This window comes from Talpa occidentalis, unplaced genomic scaffold, assembly GCF_014898055.3.
Source record: "Talpa occidentalis isolate TD23 unplaced genomic scaffold, MPIMG_talOcc4v2.1 talOcc4.12, whole genome shotgun sequence".
Taxonomy (NCBI): Eukaryota; Metazoa; Chordata; class Mammalia; order Eulipotyphla; family Talpidae; genus Talpa; species Talpa occidentalis.
Window position 1 is genome coordinate 94,277,433 of NW_023601212.1, and position 16,895 is coordinate 94,294,327.

General features: G+C 50.3%; 1 protein-coding gene across 1 annotated transcript in view; it reads left to right on the forward strand.

The window, feature by feature from the left end:
- The window catches only part of MYH11 (myosin heavy chain 11), an 86,426-nt gene that overhangs the window by 24,641 nt on the left and 44,890 nt on the right, over positions 1-16,895 (forward strand). Inside the window, exons 4-5 of the mRNA XM_037507553.2 lie at positions 5,103-5,130; positions 14,624-14,726. Coding sequence (XP_037363450.1) covers positions 5,103-5,130; positions 14,624-14,726 — 131 coding nt within the window. The remainder of the gene's footprint in view (positions 1-5,102; positions 5,131-14,623; positions 14,727-16,895) is intronic.

Consider the following 16,895-nt stretch of genomic DNA (forward strand, 5'->3'; position numbering starts at 1 on the left):
TTATATCTTCTTAATATATCCAGATATGTAATTTATAGCCTTTTCTTAAGGGTAATTGCTGCTGGAGCCTTCTGACCTGCCCTGGCTACCCTCTGTGACTAGTAGTTGACATCTGAGATCTTCCTTATATTTCAGATTCCCACATGGTGGATTCCTTGATTGCAAGTTTCCATGTCACCCTCTTGATCTTCTCTCCTGTTTAAATGGAATAGCTTCTGCAGAACGGATGTATGTGAGGCAAATTGAGAATTTGCATATCTGAAAGACTTGATGTTTCCCAAATATTTAAGGAATAGTTTAGCTGTTTACAATTTAAGCAAGAAATATTTCCTTTCAGAAAACTTCAGACATTACTTCATTGTGTTCTAGCTTCAGTTTAATTTTTGAGAAGATAAAAAGTCAAGCTGATTCTTAGTCCTTTGTGTGTGACTAGTTTCTTTTCTCTTTCCTAGAAGCCTTTAGCTTCCTTTTATCCCCCCCCCCTTGAGCCACCAGGGAGGCCCCACTTTTTCCTGTAACATTTACCTTGCCATTTGTGGCATCAGCACGTGTTTGTGCTTACGCTGGACGCTGTGTTTAGGTGACTCCTCAGATAATCCAATGCTGGAGGCAGGTGCTATTGTTATGTCCATAGTATAGCAGGGGAAACTAAGGCCCAGACAGGTGAAGGGCTGAAGTTCACCTGGGTCAGAGCCAGATTTGAACCTGGCTTACCTAACTGAGAGCCTCAGGCTTGCCTGTGGGTGGGGTGCTGATCGGAAGCACAGCCCCTTACCATCCCCAGAAGGCTACCGGCCCCTGCGGGTCTGTCTTCCTGCACCCCAGGGTGTTGAAGGCTGGGAGCAGGAGGTTGGAGTTAGCTGACGTTAGTGAATCAACAAGACGGAAGTGGGGGAAATACACTGAAGCCTTCTTGACAAAAACCCAGTTTGGGTCTTGCTGGAGCGGGGCTGGGTGTGTCAGGCAGATAAGATTTCATTCTGATGTGCTGAGAGGGGCTCTCAGGGTGTCACCCTGTGCATGATAGGACGGGGAGGGTTCTGTCCTCACCTAATTAGCACCAAGTGGCCTCTCGGGATGAAAGGAAACAAAGGTTCAGCCTGGGGCTCTTGGCTGAGACAGACTCCCGCCTTATCAGTTCCCACATTCAGCTGCACAGTCTGTCCAGGTTGCTCATCCTGTTCCCAGAGGCAGCTCTGTAAACTCGACAGAGAGGAAGAGCAGTAATGTCCCTGCGCTGCTCTGCCCTGTAAACCCCTCACCGCTCGGCCCTCGCAGGCCCTGGGCGGGACAGCCATCCCATTTGACAGACTGAAGAGACCAAGGCCCAGAGCACTAAGTGACTTGTCCTCGAAGACAGGTATGGGGGACCTGGAGACCAGGCCGTGGCAGTGAGGTGCCCTTGGCCCCACTGGCAGGTGAGGAAACAGGTTCCCAAAGGCAAAGGGACTGACTTCAGCCTTTTAATCAGAAAGGGCTGAGCTTGGCCTGCTGCCCTGTCCTGGTCAGAACCGCGACACCGGCCTTCACTTGAAGTGAGGGCAGTCAGAGAAGTGGCCGTGATGGTAAAGCAGGCATGGCTCCTGCAGGCGCCGCTGTGACATTCCTTGGGGTCTGGTCTCCTTTCACATCCTTAAAGGGTGTGAGTTTTCCTGGTAAGGACAGGGGTGCTGAGGGGCCAGCGGTCCATGCAGTTTCCCCGGAGGCCGAGTTCACACTGTGCCCAGAGAGGGCCGCCGTCTCATCGCAGCTCCCAGCCCTGCGTCTGTCTGGCCCCGGGGGTGAGGGCTGAGGGCTCGTCTTGTTAGGGGGAAAGGATGTCCATCGGGGTTGCTCTACAACAGTCTGACCGGTGCAGCCCTGGGCGGCGGTGCCAGGAGAAGTTGGTAGGCTTTGATTTATCATGAGAAGTCACGTTCTTTAGCAGGAAATCCCAGTTCTGAGGGGTGAGGATGAGCTGACTCTGAAGAGCCCTCTCTGGACTGCAGTGTCGGTCAGGCACGGGGTCGAACAGAGAGGGGGAGTTTGTGAACGAGGAGGCAGTACCCAGTTAAAAGGCAGACAGGACAGGACTTGGGAAGCCCCGACACCAGGAGATGAGTCCCTCGTGGATTGTGGATCTCGCACGCTCAGCCTCTGCCTGCTGTGTCCCCTGAGTCCTGGAGGGATCTGCACCCCCTTCCCTTTACCATATACAGGCCCCACGGTGGGAGGCCCAGTGGGCGGAGGACACAGTCTGATGGAGATGCAGAGATTATCAAACCGTCCCACAAATACATGCTCTGTGCAGGGGCCATCCAAGGGCCTGTGAGGGAGACCTCCCGGCTGGGAGGGCAGGCGAGCCCCCATGGGACATGACTTGTGGGCTCCACCAGGGAACTGGAAATGGCATCCCTGAGACCAAGGGGCTGGAGGGAGAGGAGGGACGCACGGGAAGGGGAGCTGAGGCCCAGGAAGCCAGCAGGGCAATGTTGCTGAGCCCCACACCTCCTTGGCCCGCCAGCTCTGCTGCTAAAGATGCCAGAGCACCGTGTGGGTCTGGGCAATTCCCTTGGGGGCCCAGAATTTCACCCAGAATCTCAACCTACCCGTCTCTGCTGGGGGGCAAGGAGGACAAGGGGCAGGAAGACTGGAGACAGAGAAGGACCCTAACCCCAGAGTAGGGGATTTGAGCGTGGATTCTTGCTCTGGCTTCAAATCCCAGTTCTGCCAAGGAGCCCACAGCTCTGTGCCTCAGTTTCCTCATTTGTCCCATGAAGATGATATTGGTGCCTTCCCCACTTGTCACTAGACTTAACTTGGAAGGTGCATGGGGAGCACCGTTCCCAGCCAGCGCAAGTGCAACAGGCTGAGGTCAGTCTTGCTGAGGGCCCTTGGTCAAGGCCCAGCGTTGACGTATTCACATTCTCCTTGGTTCTGGGACTGTCTGGTGTCTGCCTTCGTGTGTGGCACTAGGTAGGAAGCGGCTTTTCTGCACACAGCCGAGGATGTGTCCTCCATTCCTCACTGGAAAGGGCGGCGGGGAGAGGTGACCCTGCAGGGGCCCGGGCTTGGCCACCTCCCTCTGGCCGGTCCCACTGCCATCTGGCATGAGAAGGAAGGCAAAGAAACTGCAAGGCGGGGTCTGTTCTCAGCCCCAGCTTGATTTTCTCCTTTTATGGTCAGCCTGCAGGCCTCTGGTTCCCCAGCCCTAAACCATGGGTGTGTTTGGGATGGGCCGAAATAGCTGGTCTTCTGGGAGCTGGGAGTCTCCTGAGATCTTCAGGCTGGCTGGGGGCGGGATGGCCCGGTCTGCAAACGTGCACATCCAGGGCCAGGGCTTGAGAATGGGGAGTCAGGGAGAGAGGCGTGTCTGGGGATGGGGTGTGAAGCAATGCTGACCCCAGGACTCTGGGCTGGGAAGCTCAGCCTGATTGGGGCAAGGCTGGAGTTGCCCCCCAGGGGTGCAGCTCTGCTAACCTGAACATGTACTCTCATGGTCTTTGACAACTGTGACCTACTGTGTGCTCTGCTGGGCTTCCTTGGATTGTTGTGTCCCCCTGAGAATGCTTCACATCCTTCTCCAGGCTGCTTAGTGGTCCCTGGGCTGTGAAGCTTCTGTCTCTTGGGGAACAGCCTCCCCCTGCCCGCAGCGCTCCTGGCAATGCCCAGTGTAGCATTTGCTTACAACTTGCAGTTGTCAGTTCTTTGCTCCTCTGACTCCAAGCCAGGTTATAAGCCTCTGAGAAGCAGCGGCTACGTGGGTCTAAGTGAATTTAGTGTTTCCGGTGCCTGGTGCCTAGGAGGGGTTCAGGACTCATTTTTGAGTGAATGTGTGAGCACACGATTGTTTCCAATGCTTCTATCTCAAATGTGAGAGAGAGATTGACTCAAATCAGCAAGCATTTCCCAAGCACCTATTATGTGCCAAGCATTATCCCTGACTCCTGGGATAGGCTCAGCCCTTGACATTGACCTTCAGGAGCTCAGAGGCTAATGGCAGAAGCAGTCAAAGCGGTTTTATAACTATTGGAAACTTGGCGGACCTGTGTGAGTTTAAGGGGTCAGATCACTTGATTCAGAAATGGGGTAAAATTCAGTTTTTCGAAACACTTTGCTGTGATATAACTTTATACCATAAATTAATCTAGTTCAAGCATGTGAGTCATTGGTTTTACATTGGTTAAGAAGCCAGACACGTTGTTTATAATTGTGTGTAAATGTCCTTATGTGGACTGTCCAGACACAGCAGACTGGAGGTTCAGGGGAGAGGGGACTGGAAATGGCTGCTTAATGGGCTTGGGGTTTTATTTTGGGCTGATAAGAAAGCTCTAGAGCCAGAGAGGGGTGTTGGCTGCATAGGAGTGTGAATGTGCCACATCCACTGAGTTGCTCACTTTTACATGGTTCATGTTATGCTGTGAATTGCACCTCAGTGGAAAAATGAGAATAGATGGGCAGGAGCAGGTGTGGTGGAGAGGACACTCAGGGCAAAAGGACCGCTGGTGCAGAGCCTCAGGGCAGGGGATGGGGAGGTTTGACTGTACACGACGGTGGGGTCAGGACAGGGGACCTGTCTCTGAATGGGACACAGGATGCTTCTCCTGGAAGAAGAGAGAGGGAATGCTGGGTTTTCAAAATCAAAACTGTCTTCTACCCCATCCCATATTCCACGTGAAGGAACGTAAGCATGGAGCGGTTAAGAATATTTGTCCCCCCAAAAAAAGAATATTTGCCCAAGGCCACAGAGCTGGGAAGTGACCAAGTGGGACCCCAATCTGTCTGGATCTAAAGTGTGTTCTGCAGGGACCTAACCTGGGCAAAGTGGGTCTCCCTGGCCCCCTGAGAGCTGGTAGGGCAAAGGATACTTAATGACTCCCCAACCAGTCATGTTCCAGCATCTTTTGGGGGCTGCCTCCAAGGCTTTGGGGTAAGAAGGTGTATCTAAGAGAACCCTGCTATCCCTGTCCCCTATCCTCTGGGCAACGAGCCCAGCTGGTCCCTTGTCACCCCTCATGGGACCAGGTACAGGAACCTAGGATAGACATCCAGGCGCTGCTGAATCCAGATCCTCAGCACAGAACTGGTTATAATTCATGGCTCTTTTTTCTTTCTGTTCTCAGATCGGGAGGACCAGTCCATTCTGTGCACGTAAGTGGAGCTGCTTTGTTTCTTCTGTGTTTCTGGAGTGGGGATCCAACCTGTTAAAGGGAGAGTCCAGGAGGCAGGGCTCTGAGCTGGTCAGCACTCCCTGCTTTTCCTGGTGCCTGGCACAGAGTAGATGCTCACTAAACACTGTTGCCTCGATGCTGTCCTGCTGAGTCAAGCAAGCAAACCATCATGATACCTGGTGCGGCACCCCTTCTTCTGTACCCTCCTTTTATTTTTATTTTTTATTATTTTCTTAAAGATTTATTTATTTATTTTGCATACAAGATCTGGGGTGTAGGCCAGAGTTGTGGGGAGGGTGATGAGGATTCACCAGAGACACAGTGGGGAGCAGAACAGGTGGATCTACTGAAATACACTTCTGAGGGGAGCAGCAAGTGAGACAGGAGAGGTCTGCTGCACCATATGGGTAACTCCCTGGCCGGGAATCAAACTCAGGCAGTAGCGCTGATAGCATGATAATGCTGAGACTTAACCCTAGGCCAACAGGGAGACCCTGCACCCTCCTTTTAAAACCAGCACTTATTGAGTCCTTACTGTGTGCCAGGCCCTGACATAAGCATTTTACCTTCAGAATTGAACCTGACAGCATAATGGCTCAGTGGAGGTAGACTGATGTCATCTTGGTTGGTGAGGAAGTCTTGGCTCGTGTGAAATGATTGCTTTAAAATTTCACTTGGTGGCTTTTTTTTTTTAAAGATTTATTTATATGCATACAAGAACTGGGGTCCAGGCCAGAGGTATGGGTGGGGGGGTGGTGAGAGGATTCGCCAGAGACAGAGGGGGGAGCAGAACAGACAGACTGACTGAAATACACTACTGAGGGGAGCAGCGGGCAAGTCAGGAGAGGTCTGCTGCGCCATGTGGGTAGTTCCCTAGCTGGGGCTCGAACTCGTGCTGCAGTGGCTGCAGATAGCTTCATAGGTTGCGTCTCAACCCCTTGCGCCACCAGGAGGCCCTTGGTGGCATTTTTGATGATTGATGGCTTTGTTTCTTGGAAGACCTGGGTGTGTGTTTGGAAGATAATAACTCAGCTCAGGGTCATTCGGAGATTCTTCACTAGTCAGGAAAATCCCTCCTGTACAGGCAGAATAAGGCCCTCCAAGATCACCTCCTCATCACTGGGACACGGCAGGTGCCGTGGCAAAGCGCCAGGAAGGGTGCAGGTGAAATGAAGCTTGCTCCTCAACTGACTTTAAAATCAGGGGAGTAGCTGAGATTGTCCAGATGAGCCCAATGTGACCGCATGGACCTTAAAAGCAGAAGGAGGAGGCAGAAGAGGAGAATCAGAGGGAGACGCCATATGAGAACTGGACCCGGCATTTCTGGCTTGAACCTGGAGCACACTGAGGGGGAGAACCACCTCTAGCAGGTGGAAGAGCCAAGGAAATGGACTCTCTTCTCATGCTCCCAGAAAGAAACACAACCCTGTGGACACCTTGGTTTTTAGCCCCATACAATTATCTGACCCTCAGCTACGTGATAGTAAATGTGTGTGGTTTGAAGCCACTGAGCTGATGGTGATTTATAACACCAGCTGCACTACTTTGAGAATGTTCAAAGGGAGTTTCGATTTTCTGTGATTTAGTTGACTTAGGTGTTGCTGCCGTCCAGCCTCCATGTCAAATTGATTCTACTTCTCCATAGACATTTTCTCTCTAGGTTCATCTATGGAAGCGGGATCTTGGGGTCATAGTCTTGTCACTGAAAGATTTCAGGGTAGGGGTTAAAAGCCAGAATGCTGGGCCTCCATCCTGGCTGTGCCCTGTGACTTTAGGCACAAAATTTAATCTCCCCACAGAGGTCAACTATAAAGTGGCGAAATGAGGATGATAATATTGGTGTTTAATTCAGAGACTTATTCTGAAGAGTAAATGATTATATGTGATAATAATGGCCTCAAATCACAGGGACATTTTGAGGCATAAACAAATATGTGTGTCCCCTGCCCCATCTTACCCCTTCCACTCTGGTTTTGAAGAAGAAATACTTCCTAGTCAAAGCCTGCAGGTGTTTTAAAGGTGCTTTTAATAACATGGTGTGATAGTGAAGGGACCTGGATCATTCTCAGGAGAGGAGCTGCTATGGTTGAAGTGGGGCCTGCGCTCTCAGATCCACATCTGCTCTCCCCTCTGCCACGTGCCAGCAGTTCTTGGAGGAGCTGGGTGCGTCTGCAAGCCTCGGTCTCCTCCCCTGTGGAATGGGGGCATCAGCAGTGGCCACTCCCAGTATCCTCAGGGCATCGAAGGAGCAACAGAGAGAGGAACTTAGCAGAGCACCTGGCACATACAGGTGCCCAGGGTTGTCCACGAGTATCTGGCCCAGTGGGGTGGTCTGGATGGGCCGGAGTTTCTCTGAGTCTCACTTGCTGGAGGTGCCGTGGTCTAAGGGGTCAGCATTCTGCTCCCACAGCACCCCTGCCCACACAGCCCAGGCCCGGAGTCAAACCCGGCGAGTTGAGGCTGCATGTTGACAAACTCTGACCCTCAGCTGAATCTGGCCCGACACCCAGTTTTGTCCCTAAGTTTTACTGGAATCCAGCCGCATCCCATCACGACTGTGTTATCTGTGGCTGCTCCTGTGCCGCAGGGGTTGAGGGCGGTGATAAAGACCACAGGTGCCCACAAAGGCTCAGATTTTCTCTATCCCTTTGCAGTAAGAGTTGGGCATCCCCAGTGTTAGGCAAGTTGGTTTACTTCCCTTAGCTCCCCTCCCCCATTTCTTTCATTTCACCATCAAAACAAATAAAAACTGTAAATTTAAAAGAAGTTACAATTTCAAAGACATGTGAGCATATATACCACATTTAATTTTTTTCCTCTGTAAGAATAATGCAGGTAAATACACAGAAATGAGGAGTAGGGAGACTTCCCCACGGTCCACTGCCAAGTCCAGCTGCAGTGACCCAGTGTGATTCCTTCCAGAATTTTTTCTAGACAGTTTAAACATGGTTGTGACTCCAAAGCATGCCTCCTTTTCTCCTCCTGCCCCTCCATACCCACCCACTGGGCATTCCAACAAAATCGTATTGGCATGTTACTTACAAACATCCCTTTAGAATGACAACTGGCCCTTCCTGAAGGTACTGAGCCACTTAACTAGACCACCAGCTCGTTTCAAATTTTACCCTCAAATGTGTAATGTAATGGTGAGCTGTGTCATCAGCAGAAACCTCTGCAGTTTCCGGGCTGGTTTCTTGGCATTGGGCCCCAGAAGTCGGGTCATGAAAACAAAAGGGTGTTTCAGGTTCCTGATTCAGGAGTTTGGTTTTAAAGAATTTCTGTCGCTGACATGGGCATGGACAGGTGGGGAGCGGGGGCGGGGAGGGAGCCAGCCATGGGTGGTGTCTCCTGACCACATCTGCCTGGCTCCGTGGTTACAGTCTTAGTGGTATGTGCACATGGGTGTTTAATCAATGGTGTTCTTTAAATGGCATCCCTTTGTAAAATTAAAATCTTTATTATGAAATGCTGCTGCATTTACTAAAAGTTGCGATGACAGTACGGAGAGTTCACACATCCCACCCACCAGGTTTCCATTTCCCTGATGTCCACATGTGACATTTGCCTCACGAAGTCACCAACATCGGAGCGTCACTATTGGCTGAAATATAGACTTTCTTAGATTTCACTAGTTTTTCTACTGATGTCCTCTTTCTGTGCTAGGATCCCAGCCAGAATCCCACATAAGTCATGGTGTCTCCTTGGGCTCCTTGGCTGTCACAGTTTATCAGAATTTCCTCATTTCTTTTTAAGATTTATTTTATTTATTTATGCATACAAGAACTGGGGTGCAGGCCAGAGGTGTGGGGTTTGAGAGGATCCACCAGAGACAGAGCGGGGAGCAGAACAGGCAGACTGACTGAAATACACTGCTGAGGGGAGCAGCGGGCAAGACAGGAGAGGTCTGCTGCGCCATGTGGGTCAGCTCCTTGTCTGTGCATCAAGCTCAGGCTGTAGTGGTGATAGCACTGAGACTTCCCTATACCCCAGGGAAGCCCAGAATTTCATTTTTCATGACTGTGTTAGGGTAGAGGACTGGTGAGGGATTTAGATGGATTTCTTTTATCTGGATCTGTCTGATGGTGTCTCCTCATTAGGTCTGGGGGAGGTTCCTTCTTTACCACAACTTGTCCAGGCTCCTGACACCCAGGTGGTATTGACTTGCCCTCAGGCCGATCGTGTTGACCATCTCACTTCATCATCTGGTTATGCTTGTGTGGCTGCATGTTCAGCATCAATTTCCATCTGTGGTCTTATCCTCAGTGATGGTAGCTGTGAAAATTGTCACTTTGCTGTTGGATTATACATTTCTAAGTGTACGGCTGCCTAAAACCATCTCAGTACGCCCTTGTGTGCTTCTGCTGGACCTCTGTCCCCAAATGTGGCTTCAGTGGCTAAGCTCCTTGTAGTGGCTGCTTGGAAATGCTGTATTTTAACCAACCCCTGTCCAGTGTGACTTTGGTGGTTTCTATGTTTAAATAGACACACACAGTTGATCTTCATTATTCACTGTTTCCTTAGTCACAAATTCACTTACTTGCTAAAATGTATTTGTAACCCCAGATCAATTCATGTTGCTTTCAAGGTCATTTAGGACAAAGAGGTAGGAACAACTTGAGTGACCCGACACACGTCCCCAGCTGTGCTGCACCAAGAAGGTCCCTGTTGCCTTTTTCAGCTCCCAGACTGCAAATAGGGACCCTCTTTGTGGCATATGTAATGCCACCTTTTTGTATATTGTGCCTCTTGGTTAGTGATTTCACTATTTAAAGCAGGGTGCTGCCAGCTGCTAGTTTTCCTAACATAGAAGGACCGGATGTGCCTTAGGGAGAAAACACACGTGTTGTTTGAGCTTCGCTCAGCATGAGTTACAGCACCATTGACCAAGATCAGTGTTCCTGAATCAACAGTGCATAGCAAATAAGGTCTTTAGGCAGAAGCACACATCAGACAAGGTGATGTACTGATTGGCTGTTAAAATATGATCAGGAACCAAACCATTTATTTCCCCTGGGGGCTCAGTGTCTGTGGTGAAATGATAGAGCATAACCACCATGAATAAACAGAACAGCCATGTGTGTATGTGTGCATGTGTGTCCACATGCAGCTACCTTTATACATGCACACCCACACATATACATTTTTAACTTCTGAGAAGCAACTCACAAACCACATTATTAACCATGTTAATAGATATTAACAGTAACAGGCTTTGTTTCTAGGCTTTTGCTACTGCAGCTTCTCTGTATTTGAAGTTGTGAACTTGGTTTAGACAGTGGAAGAACAGGATGTAATTAATATTTTAATGAGACTGTAAAGATAATGATTAAAAACAGAATCTATAAGCATTGGGGAAGAAATGGTTGGAAAAGTAAGAACAGCTAGCCTTTTTGTGTATCTGATATTGTTCTAAATGCTTTATATATATATTCACCCCATCCCCAAGCCATCCTATGCATGCTTTCTTTAAATCCATTTCACAGGTAAGAAAACTGAGGCCTGGGCGTAGTTAAATTACTTGCACAAGGTGCCACGGGTAACTGGCAGAGGAGGGATTTGAACATGGGTGGTCTGACTTTGGAGCCCTTTGTGCTGTTCTGCTGACTGATGCCAGTGTGCAAGGAGGCCTTGCTTCTGCCGGGGAGAGCTGGAGGTAGTGCTCAGAGCAGAGGCTGTGCTGAGGAGGGCTTTGCAGGGCGTGTGGGCACTTGCCAGTACCCACGCGGGAGGACCTGTCAGCTGCAGGGGAGGGAGTCACGTGAGGACTAGGGACTGAGCAGCTCTGAGGTTCAGAGCCAGTTTGGCTTGGCTACTGAGGGCAGACCCGAAGCTGAAATGGACTTGGAAATGGTGTTCTACCCTAGGAGCCAGCATCAGTGACATGATTTGTAAAACTGCAAAATGAAAATGTTGAGTCTTTTATGCACAAATTATTATGAATTTCAAGATGACCAGGGCAGAGGATTAAATCTTCAGGGCTTTCCTTGGGGGAATAGAACAGGTCACCCACCCATCAAGGCTGGAGAGTGGGGAGTTAAGCAGCCTTTGAGTGGCTCTTTTCAGCCACTGGGCCTGGGTCAATCAAAAGGCTGTGCAGTGCATAGAGGCCGTATATGGTCGTGAGTCAGGGCCTCCTCCAAGGAGAATAGAGCTGGGCACCATGTTCCCAAAGAATCAGCACGGAGGTTTAGGGTGCCCAGACTGGGACTGCATCCTCACCCCCAGAGTTCAAGAGTCAGAAAAGCAAAGATATTAATGTTTCTGAAGCATCCCTGAGCACATCAATCTTCAGACACCAATGAGTTTGGAGCTTGGGGTGTTTTCTTTGGCAGAACTCCCCAGGACAATTTATTTTTATCAATAAAAGTCGGAAACTCTTGAGCCAAGTAATCCACATGGGGAGAAGCAGATTCCCAGAGCATATGCCCCACATCCCCTCCCCCAAGGTAGGAGGCCAGGGCCAGTCATGGTCATGCCTATGGCCTTGTACAGGGAAGATGCTGACGGCAATAGTGGAAAATGAAGAAATCGTGGGAAAGGAGAGGGTGGGTAGTGGTAAGCAGTGACACTGCATGTACTGCTCTCTTGCCTGTTGTCTTGAATCTGAATGGACTCAGGATCACCTACACAGGTGACATCTATCCTCAGATTTTTTCTCTTTCCTCTTGTTTAATCTGAACAACCCCTTCAGGTTGGGGTTACGTCTATCAGGTGTTCTGAAGTAATTTATACTAAGGTGTAAATGACTGATGGGTATCATTCATTGGTTACATTTTTCAGAGAGTCTATTAAGGCAAGTGAAGACTCCCAAGTATGTGTAAGAGGCCTTTGATGGAGTCAGGCTTCACTCTTTCTTTCCTGAATCCCATCTCCTTTTCTCGCTTATCAAAATAAAAGTGTAGTGGGCATAACTTGGGTTCTAGAATCAAGTAGACCCATGTTCATATCTCATTTCTTTTCCATTTCCTATCTGTGTGATAGCAGGAGCAGTTGTGACCTAGAACACTATTTCATCCTCTCTGAGCCTCAGCCTCCCCAGGTGGGTAATGGGCATAATCAATAACTTTCATTAGGATTAAATGAAAAGATTTGTGAGCCCAATGCCTAGCCCAGAGCTGGCCTTCAATAAATATCATTCCCCTTCTCTGGCCTGAGATAGCAAGTTCCTAGAAGTTGGGCCTGTGTCATGGAATGACTCAGCAAAATGCAGTAGGAGTCCTGATTGCATTGGCATCAGAGGCCAGACCTTCAATTCTGACTGTGCTTTGCTGTGTGCCTTGCTGTGTGACCTCAGGCAAGTGGCTTGCCCTCTCTGAGCCAGAGTAGTTCTGCTGTAATAACGTGGACGTGATATGTCCTACATTCAGGATTGGGGAGGTAAGGTAGAGATAATCCATGTGTCACAATTAGCACAGGGCCTCTACTCCCCCCACTGCACCCTCTGCCAAAGCCATTCTTTCCTAAAATTAAAAAAAAAAATTGCTTTCTACTTTCAAGAAAATGTGGAGAATGCCCCCTTGCTTCCCATTTCACAAAGTGCCTCTGAGGTTTTGAAAATTATGTGGGCATTGGTAGTAAAGGACGGGACAATGCTAACCCTGGGGTGAGCTGTTTCATTGTTCCAGATGATTGGACACTTGATTTCTGGGTGCTGGGCCCAGAGGATTGGGTCTAAGCAATTTAGGGCATGTGCATGTATGTATCTTTCTCCCTGCCCCGCCCCCTCCCTGTGAGCAAAGTTATTAATGGGCCTTGGCAGAGCAAATTAATTTCTTTATTTCCTATTTTGGAAGAAGAGCAGGGACTGCACTCGCTCTGGTGGCACTGATTCAGCATGGACAACCTTGAGCTGACCCCAGAGTAGACAAATTCTTTTCCAGACTTAAAAAAAAAAATCTCTTACATTTCAGAATATTTAGTGAGCTCAGAAAATGAGAGCATCTAGGCAGAGAAAGGAAAAACAAAAAACAAAAGAAACCAGAGCAGAGGATGAGAAGGGAAGAAAGTCTTAGCTGAGACCCTGGAACGGGGGGCATCAGAGCAACCTTGGATGGAGCAGTTCCTCTGTGAGGATCTCTGGTGGCCAACAGAGGCAGCTGGCGCTGTTGGTTTTTAACCAGTCATCCTGGTTAAAAAAAGATCTACCCCCCTCCTATTTTAGGAGTAGTCTTTTGCACCCAGGCATCGTTTATCTTATCAGTCACTTACACACTAGTATGAATTACTTCAATGAGGTTGATCCTTTGATACTTGACTGAAATCACTAACTGGGCAGCTGGCAATGAGTGGGGTTCTCCAGAAGATGAAGGGGCTTTCATCTTTCCTGTGGCTGATGTGATAACCAGTTCTTTTTCCCCCATAAGGGGAGCTTCTAAAGCTTATACATTTATATATATATATATATATATATATATAAAGTTTATAGATTCTATATACCTGAGAAGTAGCTATGTTCTTTCTGGAGGCAGCCTCTTGCTTGGTTGCTCCATCTCTTACAAAGCTAATAATGTCTTCATTTTATTTTATTTTATTTTATTTTTAAAGATTTATTTATGCATACAAGAACTGGGGTACAGGCAAGAGGTGTGGGGGGGTGAGAGAATTCACCAGAGACAGAGTGGGGAGCAGAACAGGCAGATCTACTGAAGCACACTGCTGAGGGGAGCAGCGGGCGAGACAGGAGAGGTCTGCTGCGCCATGTGGGTTGCTCCCTGGCCAGCCGGGAATTGAACTCATGCTGCAGAGGCTGCGGATAGCTTCATAGGTTGCGTCTTAACCCCTTGCACATTATTAGGGAGGCCCCGCTAATAATGTCTTTAAAGTAGATAATTTGCAGAACAGCTACTGTGCATGGTGCTATAAAGCTGCACACATGTTATTACGTATTTATTCAAATCCATAGAATATACAACATTAAGATCAAACCCTGATGTAACTGACGGACTTTGGGTGATAATGACGTGTCAGTGTGGGTTCGTTGATTAACAAACGCGCCACTCTGGGAGGGGGGAATGTTAAGAATGGGAGAGGCTGCCAGTTGGAAGAAGGACATAGGGACTCCGTATACTTTCTGCCTAATCTCGCTGTGAACCCAAACTGCTCTAAAAAATAGGGTATTAAAAAGAAGGTAGACAGTTCCAAATAAGCCCAAGTCTGGCTCTTGGTCGGAAAGGTTTCCTATTACCCTCTCTTTGCCTGGATCCCTCTCCTCATCTTCCTGGGGGGGAGATGGAGAGCTGGACCAGGGCCGGAGGTCCAGCCCCACCCTTTACCAGCGTCTGTTCCCTGGTGACAGCCTTAGTTTCTCCATCTGGCAAATGGCACTGATGGTGACTATTGTCCCATGGACTCGCAGGCCTGGGAGAGGAGCCACAGTCACCCGTGTGGGTGGAGAGGCGCCCACAGGAACCCGCATATGAGGCAGATATGCCGTGCAGGTATTTCCTGAGGGTCCCCCTTCTGGTGTCTTTCAGAGGCGAATCTGGAGCCGGGAAAACTGAGAACACCAAGAAAGTCATCCAGTACCTGGCCGTGGTGGCCTCCTCCCACAAGGGCAAGAAGGACACAAGCATCACGGTGAGTGGGGCGCCCGGTTGGGGTTCCGGCCACTTACACCACCCGCGGAGGACTCAGCTGCGAGCTCGGCCCTCCTGACCACTCACCAGAGGGGCGCGTTCCCACCTGGGCCTGGGTGACTCCTCAGCTGGCCATGAGGGTCCTGTTTCAGGGACAGGGAGACCCCGTTCCTGCCACAGCAAGGACAGCAGGGCTGCTTCAGAGGCGCCTTTGTCGTGTGGGGCTGGTGGTTCCCTGTGGCGGGCTGCCTGGGGCACTGTGGGGTGAGGAGCTGCATCCCTGGCCCCTCCCCACTGGCCACCGGTGGGCCTGGACACGTGTCCTGTGGGGGCACAGTCTCCTCTGCTCGCGAGCCTGTGCTTCCAGTGAACCAGTAAACTCCTAGAATTTGTGGCATAACTATCCTCTGCCTTGGGGATCACAGAGGGATGGGAAGACAGGGACACTCAGATGTGGGCACTGCAGGATGGCGGCTAGTGGGAGACACTGTCATCCTGGTCTCTGAGCTTCTAGACACCAGGAAAAGGAAGATGCCATCAAGTAGCCAAACAGATACCGCTGTGGTGTCACAGGACCCAGAAGGAAAAGAGGGTCCATCCTCCATCTTAGCCCTGCCTCGTCTGTCCCAGAGGGGGGAGGATGAGCAACAGGGCTGCTTGGAGGACTTGCCAGCATCTCTGTCCAAAGGGCTGGGCGCTGGGGAGCTGCCTGGAGGCCCAAGCTGGTTTGGGTCACCAACTCTTGCCATTCCAACTCTTCTGGCCTGGAGCTGCCACAGAGACCAGCTTGTCGGGAGGCCCTGGGAGAGCTGGGGAAAGTGCCAGTTGTAACTTTGGGAACCTTCCTTCCTCAAATCAATGCAGGAAACCCAGAACCCAGCATTTATGAACTGTCTGCGGCGTGGCCTGTAGGGGCACGTGGCCCTGAAGCCCGCTCAGCCGTTCAACTCCACCTGCCATTGCTTCCTGTCCCCTCGAGAGCAAAAATAAGAATAAGACTGAATAATGATGGCCAATCCCCGTCTGTCCTTACCATGTGCCCACCAATCCCAGTCAGGTTTGCATTTGCTAGGGCTGTGCAGAGCCCAGCAAGGCCTTGGAACACTGCAAAGCCCTTGAAGTCTGGTCTCTAGGACACGTTAGAAAGAACAGCACTCATCAGAGAGAAGGAAACAAGCAAAGGAAAGGTGTCGCCGTTCTGATTAGGGGGGGAATCAGTGTCTGGGGGGCAGTGGAAATCGTATAATCTCCGGACCCCGTATGCACGAGCTTGAGATAACCTGACGTTTGTTTCATACTGTGTCGTCCAACCACAGCAAGGCCCATCTTTTGCCTACGTGAGTAACTGAGAGTGTTTTCCTGGTGTGTGCGGGAGGCACTGAGTGTATTTAGATCTGCATGCTCCAGCCACACCCACGGGTCCCCTAGCTGAGGTTTGAATGGGCCCTGACCAACAAATGCCCCCCGATACTACCCTGCGGGTGTCTGCTGCCAGCGCAGAGTGTGGGGGCGCCGCCACCTGCAGGTCCCCCAACCTGGAGTGGACTCCCACAGCTCAGAGCAAATCCCTTCACCTTCCCACCACCGTGTCCACCAGCAGCACCTCGAGCTGGACGGACCAGGGAACATCTGTCCAGTCTGGTTGAGTCTTAGGACAGTCGGGGCCTAGAGTGTCCCTGGTGTTGCTCTGGCCTGCCTCTGCCCTCCTCCTTGCCGTCACCCATTAACTTCTCCCCTGAGCCCTGACCCTGCACCTTGGTGTGTCCTCATGCATGCGTGTGCAGTGCAGTGCGTGTCTGTCTTTGCATGCCGGTTGCTTGGCCCAAGGCTCCAGAAAGGGGAGTCCTGGGGTTCACCATGCACTAGCTTTGGTGGCGAGGTAAGGCCCCAACTATGCGACACACAGCAGGATCCTGCTTGGACCTATGCCTGTGTAACCTCCAGAGACCTTTGCCTGTGTAACCAACACAGAGCTTGAGGAGCTGGCATGTGTCCCAGCCCGGAGGGGACCCTTGGAGGTCTCCATGGCTTCCGGGAGGCTCATACTCAATCCACCTTAGTTATACATGGGGGGATAGCATCATGGGTGAGCAAAAGCAGGATTCTTATTCAGTGTCCGTTCCTGTGCAACCTCAGCCAGGTTGATTCACTTCTCTGGACCACAGTCTTA